The sequence below is a fragment of the Pholis gunnellus genome (assembly GCF_910591455.1).
Source record: "Pholis gunnellus genome assembly, chromosome: 23".
In the NCBI taxonomy this organism is placed as follows: Eukaryota; Metazoa; Chordata; class Actinopteri; order Perciformes; family Pholidae; genus Pholis; species Pholis gunnellus.
The window spans coordinates 2,106,830-2,124,641 of NC_136550.1; the positions used below are offsets into that span (position 1 = coordinate 2,106,830).

A 17,812-nucleotide genomic window follows, 5' to 3' on the forward strand; every position below is an offset into this window, starting at 1 on the left:
TGTTTTTGTAAATAACAGTTTTATTTTCTGCCCTTGGCGCGTTTAGCTGCTGCCCTGCTTGGCGGCGAGCCTCTTGTCTCTCTCCTCAGCGATGGTCAGACGGATTCCCTTCCCTCTGGGCAGGGACACCCACGGCTTGTTGCCCTGGAGAGGAGGAAAGGAGGCGGGGCAAGAGAGGAAAGGGGCGGGGCATAATTAGAAAGGGGGCGGGTACAAGAATGCAGGTTTAACCCGTGAATGCTGCAGCATCCCTTCACTATTTATAGAGACTGGATATTTAAAATCTTTCATATCTTAGTAACAATAAAGGCACGTTTCTGACAATTCAATAAATGTATAATATTAAGATATATATAAGAGTATAATCTACGTAACTGTGTATCAGGATATCTCAACATGATGTAATTACGATAAGACTCATGGAAAGACATTAAATTATTGTCTATCGCTACTTAAATGTCTAAATTAATGAGCAACAATAGATAATATTGTTATTTTTCAAGCATAAAAAATGCCAAATTTTCAAATTTCAGCTTTACAAATGTTTAAATTTACTGTTTATTTGTCAAATTTGGCGGTTTTTGGACCGAATATTAGATAAAACTAAGAATTTGAAGGGAAACTTTGCAGTCAGTTAAAAAAAACTAATAATAAACTTCCTCACGTGACGCTAGTATTTATAGGGATCGTGCACATTATTAAACATTTATGTATCATAGAGAAGTTATCTTAAAGCTAGCTTCCATATTGTTTAAATAAGATGAATTCATGACGTGTTCTAGTCGAGGAGCTCAGAACTTCTTAGAGGAATTCTCATCCGCTGATCAAAACCAAAATCGTCATCACTGCTCCGCCCGAATAAAAAGAATGAAGTGAACTCGTTGGAGTTCAGCGGTTCCATCCACAGACTGCTGCTACTCTTCCTCACCTTGCCAATGATGAAGATGTTGGAGAGCCTGGTGGCGAAGTTGTTGCCCGTGCTGTCCTTGACGTGGACCACGTCGAAGGAGCCGGGGTGACGCTCCCGGTTGGTGATGATGCCGATACGCCCCAAGTTGGCGCCGCCGGTCACCATGCACAGGTTACCTAGGAGGGAAGAGGACGGCGTGTCAGGAGCGAGAGAACGCCGAGCGGCTCGTTCTTAATGTGCGAGCGGCGGCGGCGAGGAACCTACTGGTGTCAAACTTGATGAAGTCGGTGATCTTGCCGGTGTCCAGGTCGATGCGGATGGTGTCGTTGACCTTGATCAGGGGGTCGGCGTAGCGGATGGTGCGGGCGTCGTGGGTCACCAGGTGGGGGATTCCCTTGGTGCCGACCATGAGCTTCTTCACCTTGCACAGCTTGTACTGCGGGAGGAAGAGGAGGCCGGTTAGGAACAGAACCGGGAGCGAGTCGACCCTGAAGTTCAGCCCAAGTTTCTCCGATTTGTTCAATCGTAGCTTCATAAACGCTTTATTTGGGACGAGATTTTAAACGAGACTAAAACGTTTTGATGAAATATCACAATTCTCAGCTTTGTTTTGACGGCTTTTTATGCCGGAAGCGTTTCGTCACACATGACGTGTTAAAGGACTGTCAGAAAGATTTGTTTTTACAGCTTCTGGCTGTGATAAACACAATAAACCATTCAACCTTCAGGAAACTACTTTATGATGTTTTATTTTTATGGTTATTACAAATTTAAATTCTGCTTGTTTTACCGTCGTCTTACCGTTTTATGAGTACTTCATATACTACTTGTTTTTTCACATCTCTTATTCGTATACAAACAGTTAATTTTGTCGCACTTTGTGCCTTTAACTTCCACGACACCAGATGTTTTGCACCGTAGGAATAAAAAAACAAAATAAAGTAAAGAGTTTAAAAACAAAGATGAATTTGTGACGCGTTTTAGTCGAGGAGCTCAGAACTTCTTAGAGGAATTGGTCGTTTATTTTCACCGCTGATCAAAACCAAAAATATCATCACTGCTCCGCCTGAATTCTGTCTCAAATTAAGACGATAAAATAAGTGAATTTGTAAGTTAAAACTCGAGTTTAGCTCTTAAATTCAGTCTAATTTAAATGACGTCGGTCTGTTGTTCTCCCCACAGCGGAGGACTTTAACCAGAATTGACTGAGAGGCAGAAACCAAATCCTGAAAAGCTCGTCTCACATGTCGATTACACCCGTTTACCGTCGTCTGAATCTCAAAACTCAGCCGGCAGAACATCCAACAAGAACCTGACGATGACTTCTCCCCTTGTTTCCCCGTCTTCTCTGCGTTCATATTTTACTGGTGGAGCTCGACCGTTGTGCGATCATCCAAGAGCATCAAAGAGACGGCGCTTCCGTTTCTTACCTTGGCCTCCTCAGCGGTGATGCGGTGGACGGTGAAACGTCCCTTCACATCGTAGATCAGACGGAAGTGCTCGCCGGTCTTCTCAATGCTGATCACATCTGAAAAAACACACAAAAAAAGGGTCTTAACATCCACATCATGCGTCTGTTTTAAATATTCCACCTGCAGGACGCTGGTTTACTGCCATCTCGTGGTGTTAATTTCAACCATTAACGCCGACACACCGAGTCACACACACACAACAGTGTTCAGTCGATTCATTGTAACAAAATGCAAATTACACCAACGCAACATCTCGTCTTATTTGACAACGTTCAGCCCACTGATGTTCTCCTCGAGCTACTAATGAATCCTCTCAAAATAAAACTCAACACCACGAGAAGACGCGACAGCCCAACAGCCACAATTAATACCAAGAGACACATAGAAAGAGGCCCAAGTGTCGTGTTTTTAGTGTGTATAAACAGGCAGCGGTCATCGTGCTGCGATGCCTCCCGTGGATTTAGAAATTAAAAAACACCTCACCTCCACACGGAGGCTGTTTGTGAGCGTCACGTCTGAGAGTCTGGACGAAAACCATTAAATCCTCAGTTCAAGACACAACAACTCGTTTGCGATCTTAACAGTAAAGCAGAATGTTTGTGTACATGAAGCTAACCCCATAATATACATAACGTTCAACAAATAAAGCAGCTTTCCCCTCAAATCCATCAGCGACGAGCTCACGCTGTCCCATCTTTTCTGTGGCGTCATATGTGGACGCTCGACCCGTCAGACAACCAACTAGGACAGTTTCAGATCCGACAACCAAGACTGAACCAACAGCTTCACAAATAAGAGTTTATAAACTCTCTAAAGACGCACTTTCCTCAGAAGAAGACTGAAAGTAAAGCCTCACATTTAGTCGACTAAAGTAGAAGGAATGTAAAGTCAAAGTCACACTTTGGAGGAAAACAGCTCTTCACCCTTACTGTGCAACTAGTTTACGAGCTTCCAACGACCTCTCATAATGAGTTAAATACACAACAAGTGTTGTAGTTTGAGGTTGTGTAGTTTCAGCTCATTGCTGATCAAAACCAAATATTCGTCACCGCTCCTCCGGCCTCCTAATAACCGACACATCCAACAACACCGTACAGACTTCCTTAATCTCTTGACACGTCTGTAAACGTGAGATGTGATCCGTCTTGGTGAACTCACCCATGAACCCAGCGGGGTAGGTGATGTCGGTGCGGACCTTGCCGTCGATCTTGATGAACCTCTGCATGCAGATCTTCTTCACCTCGTCCCCGGTCAGGGCGTACTTGAGGCGGTTCCTCAGGAAGATGATGAGGGGCAGGCACTCCCTCAGCTTGTGGGGGCCGGTGGAAGGACGAGGAGCCTGAGAACAACAACAACAACAAGTGTTATAACAGTCAGCTGATGCTTAGAGTGGTAGAAACAATCACAGCTGTTCTTAGTTATTGTAGTGACAGATACACATTCTTAATCTGAGATTTTACTACAGTTGCACCGCCATGATGTTGCATAACTGATTTTTCGAAATGCATTGACGTGAAGCTCACATGAGCCAGATGTTAGCATACATCCTATTATAACGCTAACACCTGTCGGTCATATTTAAGTAGAAAACTTTACATTTTACTCTGATATTAAATGTTTATCAGTCAGCTGGAGATGAAGTGCTACACATATGGGCCACAGACTGGCCTTTAGTAGAGAAACACACGTGTATTCTGGTACATATTAAAATATATACACACAATTAAGCTTAAGTGAGCAACCACCTATTTTTATAACATTTTACATGTGACTCCCAACATGCAGAACTATCTTACAGCTGAAACAACAACGTGTGCAGAGACTTAACTGAACAATATATGAAAAATATGTAAACAAATAATAAAATAGTACAAGAAAATGTGACTTACGAAAACTCCAGTGAGCTTGTCAAGCATCCAGTGCTTTGGCGCTGCGACGCGCTTCAAGTGCTTCTTCGGTCCTCTTGCCTGGAGAAAAGAAGGTAAATATACCGGTTAACTGACGGAGCAACAACCGAGAACACAACAATAACCGTGGATTTGTGTTTAGCAGAGCCTGAGGCTGGAGACCCCGGGAAAGAGAGGGTAAACTCGGATCGGTGCCGTTAGCATGGCATGCTAACGTGGCATGCTAAACATAGGAATGAATGGCGATTAGCTGCGGCCTAGCCATGCTAACGTTAGCACACGATGAGCAGAATTTATTTAAAGCTTTGTATATTGTTTAACTTTTACAACGTGCTGCGACACATGTTCACAAGTCTCATTGTGCCGCGAATTTAAGAGCGACGCTTCAAACACTGAAGAATAGTTGTCCGTTAATGTAGCAAGCTAACAGCGATAGCCACGGTCAAGCTAACAAGCCGTGGGGTTTGAGATCCATTTTTTAAGTCATCTATAAAGAGCAACCATCGATGCTTCTGGTTACAATTTAGACATCGATCGTTTAATAAGACGTGGGATTTCAACCTAGGACATGTATGTTGGCGATATTACAGCAGCAAAAAGTGATGTTTAGTGATTATTTCAGAGAGGAATCGTGAGGAGGAACAGCTCACCATGTTGGAGTCTGCGCGGAAAAGGACCAGCCGGCTTCCGGTTTAGAATGATATGGCCGACGACGGCAGACTGGGAGGGACAAAAGTACGGAAAGTCGCAATGTGATTACCGAATACTTACCAATCGGTTTAGTGTACTATCGATATTTTTTTATCTGTACTCAGTGATGCAAGTATTTTAATTACTTGATATACTGCTGGGAACATGAACTTATAATAAATAATATAATAATATATCATTATGAATTGCAAAGTAACTAAAACTTTCTAAATAAATGTAGTAAAAGTTTAAATGTTTACCTCCAAAATATAGTAGAATAGACGTATAGGGGAGCATAAAGTGAAAGTACATATATATATACTTGTATGATTCTGACATATCAATATGCAGCATGAGTCCTTTTTCTTTTGGTGCTTTTAAGTGTAATGCTAATACTTTTGTATGTAAAAGCACAAACGTGTTTTGAGGCAGAGCTCCAACACCAGTAACCTACATTGTATTCAGCACACACACACACACACACACACACACACACACACACACTTCAGCCAAATTCAAGTGCATTTCCAACTTTGTACGCCCAAACCAGATCATGATTTAAAACTCATCTTAAATTATCAGCATCAGTTTCTATTTGTTAGCTGTTATAATCACATTAATTACGTAGATAACAATATATTTATATCAAATACTTACTGTTCCTATTGTTGTTTCTGATGATTTTATTGTTTCTACTCTTCTTTGTTTGTTGTTTTCTTCTGTTTTTTTGGGTGTTTTTTTTACCAGTGGTGGAATGAACTAGTACGCTCTTAAGTACAAATTCAAGGTACTTGTACTTCGCGTGTGTATTTCCATCTTCTGCTACTTCATTCTCCTCCTGCACTGAATCTCAGCGGTAGACCTGTTCGTGTTGTCTCACAGCTTCAGTGATCAGTTACTGTCCTGTCCAGTGAAAACCCGCCATCACCACTAGAGGGCAGCACTGCGTTAAGCTCCTCAATGAGTCTACAGAGAACATAGTGAGTTTAAAGCTGTTTTGGGACGAAAGACTGAAAGAAGTGTGTCAAATAAAGACACACTCATGTGGTGTGTTTTATTCCTTTATGTAATGATAATAATAATAATACTCAAAGACACTTATTATAGAATAATCCTCAGCTTTAATGTTAAAGTCCAGTTCTATTTGCTGCCAACATAACTCAACTGATCACAAATAATAAAGCAAAATGTGGGATTATTTTAATTCCCAAATAAAATGTTCTTTTATTTTGAATTTCTAATAATTTCCGAGGATGTTTCTTGGAAATAACTATATCATTTGGCACTAATTCTAATAAGAAATAGATGAATTGCACGCCTCCAATTACAGTAATTAGTTCCACTAAAATGCTATAATAGCAACACAGAGAGTCTAGTGTTTAAGTAGAATACGTAGTATTTAGGAATAAAGTTTCCCATAATAAATTAACAACAAATTACTTCTTTGAAACGGAGCACAGAACAGAAATAACTATGTATTGTTGTTGTATTTACCATCACATGCCAGCAGATGGAAGCCTTGTACAATAATGTTGAAGGACCAACTCTTTATTAAACATTTATTTAGTTATTCTGTATACTAAACCTCAACGTGTTCTATATTGTTTTACGTTTTATTTAACGCACATGTATCTGTTGATGTCGTTAAACTTAATAATTTTATTGGAAAAACCTTTAATATTCATTGTGTTTGCTTCAGCTGAAGTCTGTCTTCTGTTTCAATGAAAACATTCACACCAGCTCAGTTTTCATTGTCTTTATTTATCCCCCCCCCCAAACTCAGAGCCGTAACAAAAATACAAGCATTTCATTTTAATATGATCTCAGTCATTTACATATTCATATAGAGATGTACAATGAGAGCCGCTGAGCAAAAGTGCTTAAAAATCATCTTTGAATAATATTCATTTAATAAGAAAAACACAAATAGACTCAAATCTACAGGTTTAGAAGTAAATATGATGAAATAAAAAACGGAATAAATCAGTGCAGAGTCTCCTTCACCTCCACGAGGTGAGCTGGAGGCTGAACGCGGTCGCTGCTGAGGAGAGCGGGGACCTCGCGGGGACCTCGCGGGGACCTCGCGGCATCGACCCTCAAACACATATATCACCGCTCACCTCGGAGGCTCCGCAGGCCTTCATGTGGTGGAACATTGGTCACGACCCTGAGGCCCCGCGGGCCACAAATCACCGCCGTCACCGGCAAAAACCTGTAAATCCACCTCACGCGCCCGCTGCCCGGGACCGCCAAGGTTTACGTGGACGTAGAAGTCAGGACGAGTCTCGGCCTCCGAAGGGTCGTTTCAATCTGAATAGAGAACGTTTGTTTATCCCTGCAGTCGTGGAAATGGTCTTTATAGATTGTGTGTGGGGGGGGGGCAGCAAGACTGACAGACCCTTAAAGTTGTTGTTTAGTCTCTTTTTGTCGTTGTTTTTTGTGTCTTTGTGGACATTTTGTGTGTCTTTGTAGTTGTTTTGTCTCTTTGTAGTTATTTTGAATCTCTTTATGACTATTTTGAGTCTCTTTGTCATTGTTTTTTGTGTCTTTGTGGTAATTTTGTGTCTCTTTGCATTTATTTGTATGTGTCTTTGTAATTGTTTTGGTCTTTTTGTCGTTGTTTGGCGTCTCTTTTCAGTTGTTTTGGTGTCTTTGTCTTTATTTTGTGTACATTTATAGCAATGTTGCGTCTCTGCAAGGTTGTTATACCAATTTTCACAGTCATTGTGAGTCCCTTTGTGTCTCTTTTTAGCTGTTTTGGTCTCTTTGTAGTCTTTTTGTGTCTTTTAGCTGTTTTATGATTCTTCGCCATCATTTTGAGTCTCTTCCTGGTCGCTACACGTCTTTTTTAATGACATTTTGTCGATGCCACGTGGTATTTCGAAGCTAAATTGAAAGCAAAAAGAGGAGTTGAGCTTTAGTCATCAGACACCAGATCACTGTGAGCTACATTTGGGTTCAAAAGGTCTCTGCCGGGGTTAATCTGCAATATCGGGCGTCAAGGAGAAGAGGAAATGAAACCTCAGACGATTCAAACATCTCGACCGGGACACTTCTCAGAGGAGGAGGAGGAGGAGGAGGAGGAGCAGGGGGGGGGGGCTTCATACAGCAGAAATAACATTCACTCAGCTGGGATCAAGGCTGGACCAAGACACACACACACACACACACACACACACACACAAGGAACTTTAAAACAATGTCGAGCAGATGGAAACAAACACGAGACTTTCTGTAATGTGAAGAATGTTGTTTTGACCCACTTAGTCGACGAGACGGGCCGGAAAACCAGAATCAGAGCGTCTGTCTTTTGGATTTGAAGGCGATGAGAAGCGTCTTTCTGCTAAATCCCTTTTTTATAAAGTCAAATTACTCCCGTCGTCAGGTTTTCATTAATCACCGCTTCATGCGTATCATTTAGGAAACAAAAAGGAAGTTTAATGACAGAAACCGAGACTCTGATGCACATCAAGAGCTGGCATTAGGCAGCGTGTGTGTGTGTGTGTGTGTGTGTGTAAGCCGACCTGTCTGTATCTAAATAAATGAACGAGGCACGGCGCGTTGTTTTCCCTCCGCCATGTGGTCTTCCTGCTGCTCATAGTTTCCCCTCTCACACACACACACACACACACACACACACACACTTCCACCTCCAGACGCTCTTATCTCTTTTCAAACAACCCCAATAACCCGTGAAGTGTGTGCAACTGAACAAGTGCCGGTTTCACGGCTGCTTCTCCCGTTTCCCTGCTGTAACACCATCCCCAACGCTCCTTTGTATAGCCCGCCGCTGTAGCTTGGTGTGTGTACGTATATATATATATATATATATATATATATATATATATATATATATATATACACGTATGCAGGTGTGTTATTTCATGTGTGCGCGGTCCAAGAGGAGACCCACAATGCCCGGGATGACAGACACGCCGGGTTGAGGTGAAAGGCCTTTGTTGCCGTCGCACGGTTCGAGCCCCCGTCTCTTCTTACCACAACAGATATATTAGGTCAGACATGCAACCGTCTACAGGAGGAACCAGCAACGGTGCAGATCCTATAGGGGGGCGAGAGGTGGAGGGGTGGGGGTCAATTCAAACCCCCGGGGACACGACGCCCCGTCAGGTGGAGAGATGACGTTGTAAGCACCGCGTTTTCTTTACCTTTCGAGACACAGCAGCTAAAGCAGTGAGAACGATCAGAAGCTGGGAGCTAATGATGCTAACATGTTGATGCAAAACCACAGTGTGTGTGTGTGTGTGTGTGTGTGTGTGCCTCCAGGTCTAATGATGGGGACGAGTGGTGATAATAGGATCTTTTGAAGGCCGGACAAACTTGTTTTGACACAAACATCTAAAAGCGATAAAACAGGAAAAGCCAAAGGCTCGTGAGTTTATCCGTCTCTGCAAGTCAACAACCTCGTAACCTCCGTGTAGGAAGAAGTGTCATCAGGATCACTTGACACCAAACCCAGGTCAACAAAACATGTATCGGCGACTCACATGACCCGACAAAAAGGCCCCGCGTCGTTTTTAATTGGGACTGAAACAATCTCCTCCATTCAGGGTCCCGTGCTCCGACCCCCCCCCCCCCCCCTTTGATCTAATTCATTACGTTCAGAGAAAGTAGAGCCGATCGCGAGACGCGCTTACAGACGCGCTCCTTTGTCCAGACGTCCGGATGCATATCGGCCCGCTGTCTTAAATAACGTGTTCTGTGAATACGACTGGTTGATCTTAATTCAAACACACGAAAAAAAAAGGAAAGAAAGGAAACAGAACATTGAGAGAACCAAGTTCTCAAGACAATCGGTGTCTTTGTGAAGGCGAGAGACGGGAGTCCAGAGTCTGATGTTGTGCATTAAGAAAACAGGAAACGTGGTGTTTGTCATCGTTCACCGATCTCCCCGTGAAGTCCTCGTTTTCCTAAAAGTCGATCGAGAGAGAAGAACGCTGAGGAAAGTCCAACAGGTGTGCCGATGATGTCATCGCTTCCGTTCGGGTTAGACACGTCTCCGAGCGTCCGCCGATCACCTCGTTTCTGTTCGTACTCTGCCGATGATTCGTTAAAAAGGGAGAAATAAAATAAAAACATGTGTGCAATGAGACTTCTTAATCCCACCAGTTTCATCCTGGAAAAGACAAACGCACGGACCGAATGGACCGAAACACAGTTTGCTTTCTTTTTATCCGTCGGTCGGCACAAAGAGAGCGTGAAAGACACGATAGAAACAAGAGTTTGCTTCCAATCTCTTCCTGTTTGTCACTCAGCGTCTCTTCATTTTCCTCATTTGATCGACCAAAGAAAGGGAGGAGAGAGAATCTTCTCTCTCTTTGTCAAACAATTCGCGCTGCGTCTCGGTAGTTTCTTTTGTTCTCGTCGGTCAGCAACCGGCCGGCACGTCCGACATGAAATCGAACTCGTTCTGCCCGAGCCAGAGCTCGGGCAGCTCGTTGGCTCGGTCCAAACCGAGCTCCACCACCAGCGACATGAGGACCTCCTCGTCCACGGGGTCAAAGTCGATAATCCCGCCGGCGGCGGAGCTTTGGTTCCCCCCCATGCCGACGCCCATCCCGCCTCCGCCGAGGCCCCCGGACGCCCCGAGGAGCTGGTTCCCGGGGCCCAGGGGCGAGGCCCCGAAGCCCCGCTGGGGGCCTCCGGGCGCCGGGTGTCCCGGTGAGGCCCCGGCGAGGTTCTGGTAGTGCGAGTTGAGCTTCTGCAGCTGCATGCTGGCGATGAGGTGGGGCCCCGTCTGGAGGCAGAAGGGCTGCGGTTTGGCGAGCGGGGCCGACGACAGCGACGACCCGGGCGGCGAGGCGGCGCCGGCGGACGGGGAGAACGGCGCCGCGGAGGTCTTGGAGGACGGGTAGTGGAGCAGGGAGCTGAGCGGAGAGGAGGAGGAGGAGGAGAGGTCCTTCATCGCAGCGTGGGCGTTGCCAGGGAACAGCAGCGAGGTCATCACCAGGAGAAACACCAGAGCCTGCCGGGAGAAAGAGGGAGATGTTACCCAATGTCATGAAAGTGGGACGTGAAGGGGACGAGATGAACTCGTTAGATAAACTCGTTAGAGGCTCCATCATGGAGGCTGCATGTCATGAAACACAAGAATTCACTGTAAACACACAAGAGAACCAAACAGGAAATGTTTTTATAACTTTATTGTAGCATGTTTCATATATCTAGATTTGATTCCCTTTAGAAAAGCTCTCATGTTACTGCAGCAGGTCTGACAGTCGGCCCCTCTCAGGCCTGGTTCTGGTTCTCCCGTGCCCCCCTTCCCTCCAGCGGGTCCAGCAATACGTCCTGGGTCTCCAGCAGCGTGGTGTCGGTGCTGGAGACCCAGGACGAGAGCGGAGGAGGAGGAGGAAACGCTGCTGCCGGGAGCTGAGCTCTCCTCCTCCCTCCGGAGCTCCGACTACGGGTCCAAGGCTGCAGAGAAGCCGGATCTGGGTCGGTCCACGGTGGACCAGGTCTCTGCTGGAGTCTGAGCTGAAGGAGGTTCTGGTGAACCTGCATGAGTTCATCTGGTTTCACCAGAATCCGACCCGGTGGCTCCGATGACGAGCATCAAGAATAACTCTATAGAAACAGACCATCTTCTCTCTGATGGTCTCTTTACTGATGGAGGTCTGATAGAGGATCAGGACTACACTGAGACTGGTTCAGGACCAGATAAAACTTCCCCACAGTGACTTTTAAACGCTTCCACTCACTAAAGAAAGGACGACGAATAACTTAAGTGCTCGTTAAACAGCGTTTCCTGACAAACACGCGGCTGCTTTCAGACCGCAACACAACGACGGCGTTGTTGACTTAAGAGCGGCTTTACTCCAGTTCCTTTAAATCACCGGAGTCCTGGTTGTCTGAGAAACGCACAACGAGCCGAGCCCGGTGACTGGGCGGCCGCATGACTCGTGTGTGTGTGTGTGTGTGTGTGTCTGTGTGTGTGTTCGCTTGATGTCTGCTTTTTCCTCTTGACCTATTAAGCAGCAAATTAACCGTGAGAAGGCCTGTGGGTACTAACGGGGTTAGTGAGTGTTTATAGGTCTGTGTGTGTGTGTGTGTGTGTGTGTGTGTGTGTGTGTGTGTGTGTGTGTGTGTGTGTGTGTGTGTGTGTGAATGGAGTTCCCAACACAACAGAGCCTTTGAGGATCTCACAGAGTGATTGGGTCACATGGTAGGATAAATACATATGGGCCCTGAGAACAGAGCATATGTCTGACCGTGTGTGTGTGTGTGTGTGTGTGTGTGTGTTGTGTAAAGCCTGACACATTGAGAAAATGTGTGTATTTTACTCTGTGTGTGTGTGTGTGTGTGTGTGTGTGTGTGACTGAAAACCCTTTTGCAGAAAAACTCCTCGAGGCTCACGTTAAAGTCCCCGAGCTGGTTTATATTACATGCAGTTCAAACAGCGTGTGTGCTTTACCACACACACACACACACACACACACACACACACACACACACACACACATCATGCGGCTATCCTTTGAGTAAGTCAATCACTTAATATGTGCACACACACACACACACACACACAGCCCCTCCTCCCAGCACTGGCTCGTATTTAGCGAGAACATAATTGCTACAGGCAGGCATGCAGCTGCACTCCACTGATAGAGTTAATACACACACAAAGATACCAAACAGCTGTCAATGAAAGGTCTGTGTGTGTGTGTGTGTGTGTTCATTATTCATTGACTGATTACTGTCAGGGCACATGGTGCCTCCGCTCAACAGCTTTCCAGCACATTGAGTCCAGAGGACACAAACAAATACAAATTAAAAGAATGAATGCACACATTCTGTTTTTGGAAACAGAAGAAAACTGCTTTTTTTTTAAAGGTTTGGACTTTTAAAAGCTAAATATAAACGTGTTTTTAAACATTTTATTCTGGGGACATAAAGCCTTTGTGGTTTGGGTTAAAATAACTCATTTCAATTTGGTTCAGGTAAACTCTGGTCTCTGGGTTTAAGTCTTTGCTCCATCATAAGAGGTGGTTCTTGCCTTTTAATACTTTGTCACTCGCTGTGGCTGCTGCGTCGCGTTGATGCGTTTAATTTGTGTTTCCACCACGAAAAAAAGCATCCTAACTGACTTTCCATTGGCGTCGTTTTCACCCGAAACATCACGACAATTCCTGTCCATGTACACGAAAACCAGCAGATTGACATTTGGTTTAAATCCCCACAGAGCTCAAACCTGAGGAATTATGGGTATCGAAGCAGAGAAACCTTCCGGTTTGCTTTTGATTTTGTGGTGGGAGCGATTTTAAGTCTTTTCTAAGAGCAAATTTCTTGATTTTAAAGTTTTTAAAACCACACATGTTAACGTAGAAGACTTGCTAAAAGAACTTGGAGTTCATCTCTCTGCACACAAGTTGTTTTTTTATTCCTAAACTAAATAAAGTGAAGAAGTGGATGCTCATAACAGCCGTTCTTGTGGCTGCAGCTCCTCACAGCAGCGCTGAGTGGAGGAGGATGCTGCGTGAAGCCGCTGGAGGAGAGCCAGTGCTCACTGTTCTCAGCTGACCCGACTCACTGTGTTCCTTCAGCGCGCTTTATGAGGCTGTGCATGTCGGCGCTGCAGCTTTAAAACATGTTCAATTTAGCAGCTGGGCTGCCGTCTCGGCCGTGAACCGGTCTGCGTTTACTTTAATGATCTGAAAAGTCTCCTCCTGCTGTACAGCGCTTACATAATCAATACGCAGTCTCCAGGTGTGAACCAGTAGCTGAACCAGTAGAAGTGGATCTCTGCGTTTGGTCAATAAATGTGATAGAAATTAAATAAAAGTACAATAACTTCACTACACACACCAACAACAACAACAACAACAGCAACAACAGCGGTTTCAATTACACAATTAAAGCGTGACGAGCCAATTGAGTCCCTTTCACTCACACACACACACACACACACACACACACACCATATGCCGTCCCAGCATGACGCATTCACCATTTGCTTTAATTGCCTCCAACTCCACATTGAAGGCGGTTAATGAGAAGCCAATTAAAGAAGAAGACAAAAAAAACAGACTGCAGCAAAGCTTTTAGTCTGCTGTATTATTTTGCAAAACTTAGAAAAAGACGCTTATTACTTCTTAAAATGAAGTACTTTAAAGTATTATTAAGACTATAATGCTTAAACTGTACGATAACTTGAGCAGCTCCATTAATACATAATTTATACTTTTACTTGTGTTGTATATTATGTACATAATTTACATTTTTATTCTACATAATCCCTTTTTCCTCCCCGGGGATCAATTAAGTATTCCGATTCTGGAAAAACTCCCAATTAACATTAAGCTGGTGTCACATGTTTTATCGATTTAATTGTGAAATGACGTAAGATCGCAAACATGCTTCAAATAAAGCAGAACTGGTTGCATTTAGAGAAACAAATCGTTCATTTCTACTATTAAAGATGAAACCCGGTGGGCATAAAGAGACTTTATGATATTTAAAAGCTCAAAACCAAAAGAGGAAATTTAAATTTCACACGAGCTCCCGCAGCGAAACCCGCTGAGCTCGAGGCAGAAACAAACAGCCGCTTGACCTCATTTAAATGTTATGTAAACACTTTAGGAGGGAGACTCACTCACACACACACTGACAAGTCCTGTCAGAGCAACAGAACCCCCAACAGAGGGAATAAACCGACCTGTGAGGAGGAGAAAACCGAGCCCGGTGCAGCCCGGAGGAGTCCGGTACGAGTCCGGAGAGTCCGGAGAGGTTTGTTGTGGAGATTAAAACAGCTAAAAGTGTTTCTTAGAGGCCGAACTGCAGAGACTCTGGAGGGTTAGTCAGCTCCTCAATGAGCTCCTTACTGAATGAGGAGCGCTCAGTGCCTCGCGCTCTCCTCTCTGACCGGCCCGGTGTGTGTGTGTGTGTGTGGGGAGGGGGGGGAATCCCCAAAACCAGGAAATGGATTCACAGAGGATCCGGATGGACAGATCTTATTGGTTGAGGCCAAATAATGATCGACTCAAATTATGAATAAAGCAAATTATCACGCATACATAATCATTCATATGCGTTTTATGCTGCTTTATAGGTCATTTAAATAAAAAGAAAATATCCAAAAATTCACACATTTTAATGGATATCACACAAAATATCACACATTTTCCTCAAGGAATAAATAACATCAGGTTTTTTGTATTTGGTGTATTCGTGTTGTACACGCCCATCGGCTGCGATCGTACCACAAACTGGATTCTCGGCAGTAGAAGCACACGAGGTGCAGCTGCAGCTCGGAATGGGCGGATGAATACTTATTCTTCAGAGCTTGTTGACGCTGAAAAGACTCCGCCGTGTGAGGACTTGTCCATAGAAAACAATGGGTGTGGGTGTTATTTAAGGTTTTAACAACTCGTCGGATAAAGTCGTGAGTTGCTTCTTTTCCCACGAAGCTTTCGAACCAGCTGTGCTTGTTAAGCGTCGACACAGTGACAAGTCACAACAGGCGCGAGTAGCGTTGCACAATTCAATCTGCTTCCTGTGATTCTGACGGATAAAAACCTGCCTTATTTTTGAAGAGGTATTTTCACCTTTATTTGACAATCCAGAGGGAAGAGGCAGACAGGAAACGAGGGGAAAGAGAGAGGGAGGTATAGAAATAGTTGGCTGGCTAGTTAGCTGGTTAGCATCCCCGTCTCCGGAACGGCGGAGAGTGAGATGGATGGACTGTTCGGCTTAATTTTCTGTAACCAATGTAACATTAAAGCATGGTGGAATTAGCAAGTTAGCTAGCTAGCTAGCTAGCTTGCATTCGCTGTCTTCCCAGACATGTGTTGTCACCAAAACAACAAACGGAAAAACACTTCTACTCTTATTCTATTTCTATGATAAAATGTTACATATTGAGTAAAGAAATGATTCTAAAAATGTATCATTGAGCATTCGTAAATGCAACATATTAACATAATGAAACTTGTCGTGATGTGTGTGTGTAGAAGATCTTTCAAGAAATGTCCCCGTAAACCATGACAGCGGGACAGCAAACCAGCACTACTATACCAGGACCCTGAAACTGAAGCAGCTAAATGGAACCCAGCCATCGCTCTTTCATGTTATGTGTGTGCTTTTTTTTTCCTGAGACGTGTCAACACGTCTTCTGTGGAAGAAACAACACAAATAGGGTCTTTCCAGCTCCGGGTTCGTGAGGTTGAATCCAGCCTCCAGAGTTTCTACGCCGCCGCTCCGCAGGGCAGATGTTGCTCAGTCTGAAGTGAAAACACCATCAGGAATCAAATGGACCACTTCTGTCTTTGTCTCTCACCCAGAGAGAGAGAGGGGGGAGAGAGAGAGAGAGAGAGGGACTGGTGGTCTGTGAATGATTTGCATAACTGCATGGTCTTGTTGTGGAGACGTCCTCGTGTGATTAGAGACACTGATGAATATGTACCGAGTGATTTATCGCGTCATGTGGCGGTTGGAACAGAAGAAAAGACCGTAGTAATGTTTGTGTTCTGCTTCGTGTCTCATTGATTCATTAATTAACCACCTTTTAAATACAAAAGGACATCGGAGTCAAAGCTCAGGCTGCCGTTAACGTCACTTTGCTTAAATCAGTCACGGCCACTTAAAACCCTTAACGTGTATTTATAGCTTGTTTTATTTTATTGCACTTTTATTTGGTCGCACAATTTGGTTCGGCTGGGTCATAAACCCACGTGTACATAACTAAAATATAAAGGAAGACATGTTATGCATAACAAATGACACATGTCACAAGATAAACACGCTTAAACGTATTAAACTTTCATTTGTGTGCTTCTTGCAACTTTTACTACAACTTGATTTCCTCTCAATTCATTATTGCTGCAACAAAATCAATTTCCTCTTATTTGTAATGAATCTGTAACACCAGACCACCCTGTTGCTGCGTTATTGGAGGCAAACCAACACTTTAAACTACTTTCTGCTGCCTATCAGGTATCAGAGGAGATCACAGACACACAGGATGCAGATTTAATGTTTAAAAGTTTGACCAGATTCTCTTCTCCTATTTTATTCACGAGGAACAAACAAAAGGCTGCTTTGGAGGGAAATCACCCAAAGTGTCGTTGGGGGACCTCCACCAATTCATCCCCCCCCATCCCCCCCAAAAACAGTCCATTCACCATTCATGTCTGCAGAGGGACGACGTCATTACGCGCCAACAACACGCAGCCGCCGCGGTCCAAGTGCCACGCGCTCGGCCTCTCTTCCGTTAAGCAGATAAAAGGTGGCATCTGTCTTTATTGTGCGAGTAAATCCCCTCCGCCATTGACCGCAGACACTTCACATGTTGATGAGGAGGAGGAGGAGGACGTATAGACGGAGCCCCACTTTGTTCAACCCTTCTGGGGCGGAGACTTTATGCAAATCAAACTAAACCGTTTGTGATTTCCATCATAGAAGGACAATTAATTACAGCATGTTGTTTTTTTTAATGATAAAGTGATTAAACCTTTAATAAAAACAGCATGAACTTCCTCCCAGAGCGTGTGCGTTCTGCTTTGTTTTGACAGAATTCCCCAAATTTAAACAAGACTCATGCAAATGTTTAAGCGCAACCGGCAAAAACTCCCTTTACCCAACAGGACGGGCGAGGCTTCGGTTAATCTGAATCTACAGCGAGAGTCGGATGACAAGCTATTCAAAGCACTGGTGGTGAAATGATAAATAAAGGGACCCGCCGCTGGCCATTTGCATAAAAGTCGTTGGGAAAAAGTTTGTTTACGGCCTCGGAGCAGTGAAGGTGCGTCCAACACAAACAACCAGAACATGGAGAACCTGTATGTCACAATGAAACCAGTTGTTTTAGTCGCAGTTACGAC

The 17,812-nt window shown here is 44.2% G+C and overlaps 2 protein-coding genes across 2 annotated transcripts; both read right to left on the minus strand.

The window, feature by feature from the left end:
- Nucleotides 1–4,974, minus strand: rps4x (ribosomal protein S4 X-linked). The gene is made up of 7 exons (XM_079184794.1): nt 4,940–4,974; nt 4,272–4,349; nt 3,541–3,721; nt 2,341–2,438; nt 1,175–1,346; nt 929–1,086; nt 1–144 (listed from the first exon to the last, which is right to left on the minus strand). Exons 1-7 carry the CDS (start codon nt 4,940–4,942, stop codon nt 43–45), a joined length of 792 nt encoding a protein of 263 aa, XP_079040920.1. The 5' UTR covers nt 4,943–4,974; the 3' UTR covers nt 1–42.
- A 4,689-nt stretch (nt 4,975–9,663) lies between these two features.
- Nucleotides 9,664–14,742, minus strand: cited1 (Cbp/p300-interacting transactivator, with Glu/Asp-rich carboxy-terminal domain, 1). The gene is made up of 2 exons (XM_079185159.1): nt 14,650–14,742; nt 9,664–10,962 (listed from the first exon to the last, which is right to left on the minus strand). Exon 2 carries the CDS (start codon nt 10,939–10,941, stop codon nt 10,366–10,368), a length of 576 nt encoding a protein of 191 aa, XP_079041285.1. The 5' UTR covers nt 10,942–10,962; nt 14,650–14,742; the 3' UTR covers nt 9,664–10,365.
- Nucleotides 14,743–17,812: the final 3,070 nt, after the last annotated feature.

Bases quoted from the DNA above. Each gene is read 5' to 3' on its own strand.
- rps4x (XM_079184794.1), bottom strand. The intron at 3,722-4,271 runs GTAAGTCACATT...TGTTGTTCTCAG, and splicing joins ACAAGCTCACTGGAGTTTTC to GCTCCTCGTCCTTCCACCGG. The intron at 1,087-1,174 runs GTAGGTTCCTCG...CTTCCCTCCTAG, and splicing joins CTTCATCAAGTTTGACACCA to GTAACCTGTGCATGGTGACC.
- cited1 (XM_079185159.1), bottom strand. From the start codon at position 10,941: ATGACCTCGCTGCTGTTCCCTGGCAACGCCCACGCTGCGATGAAGGAC.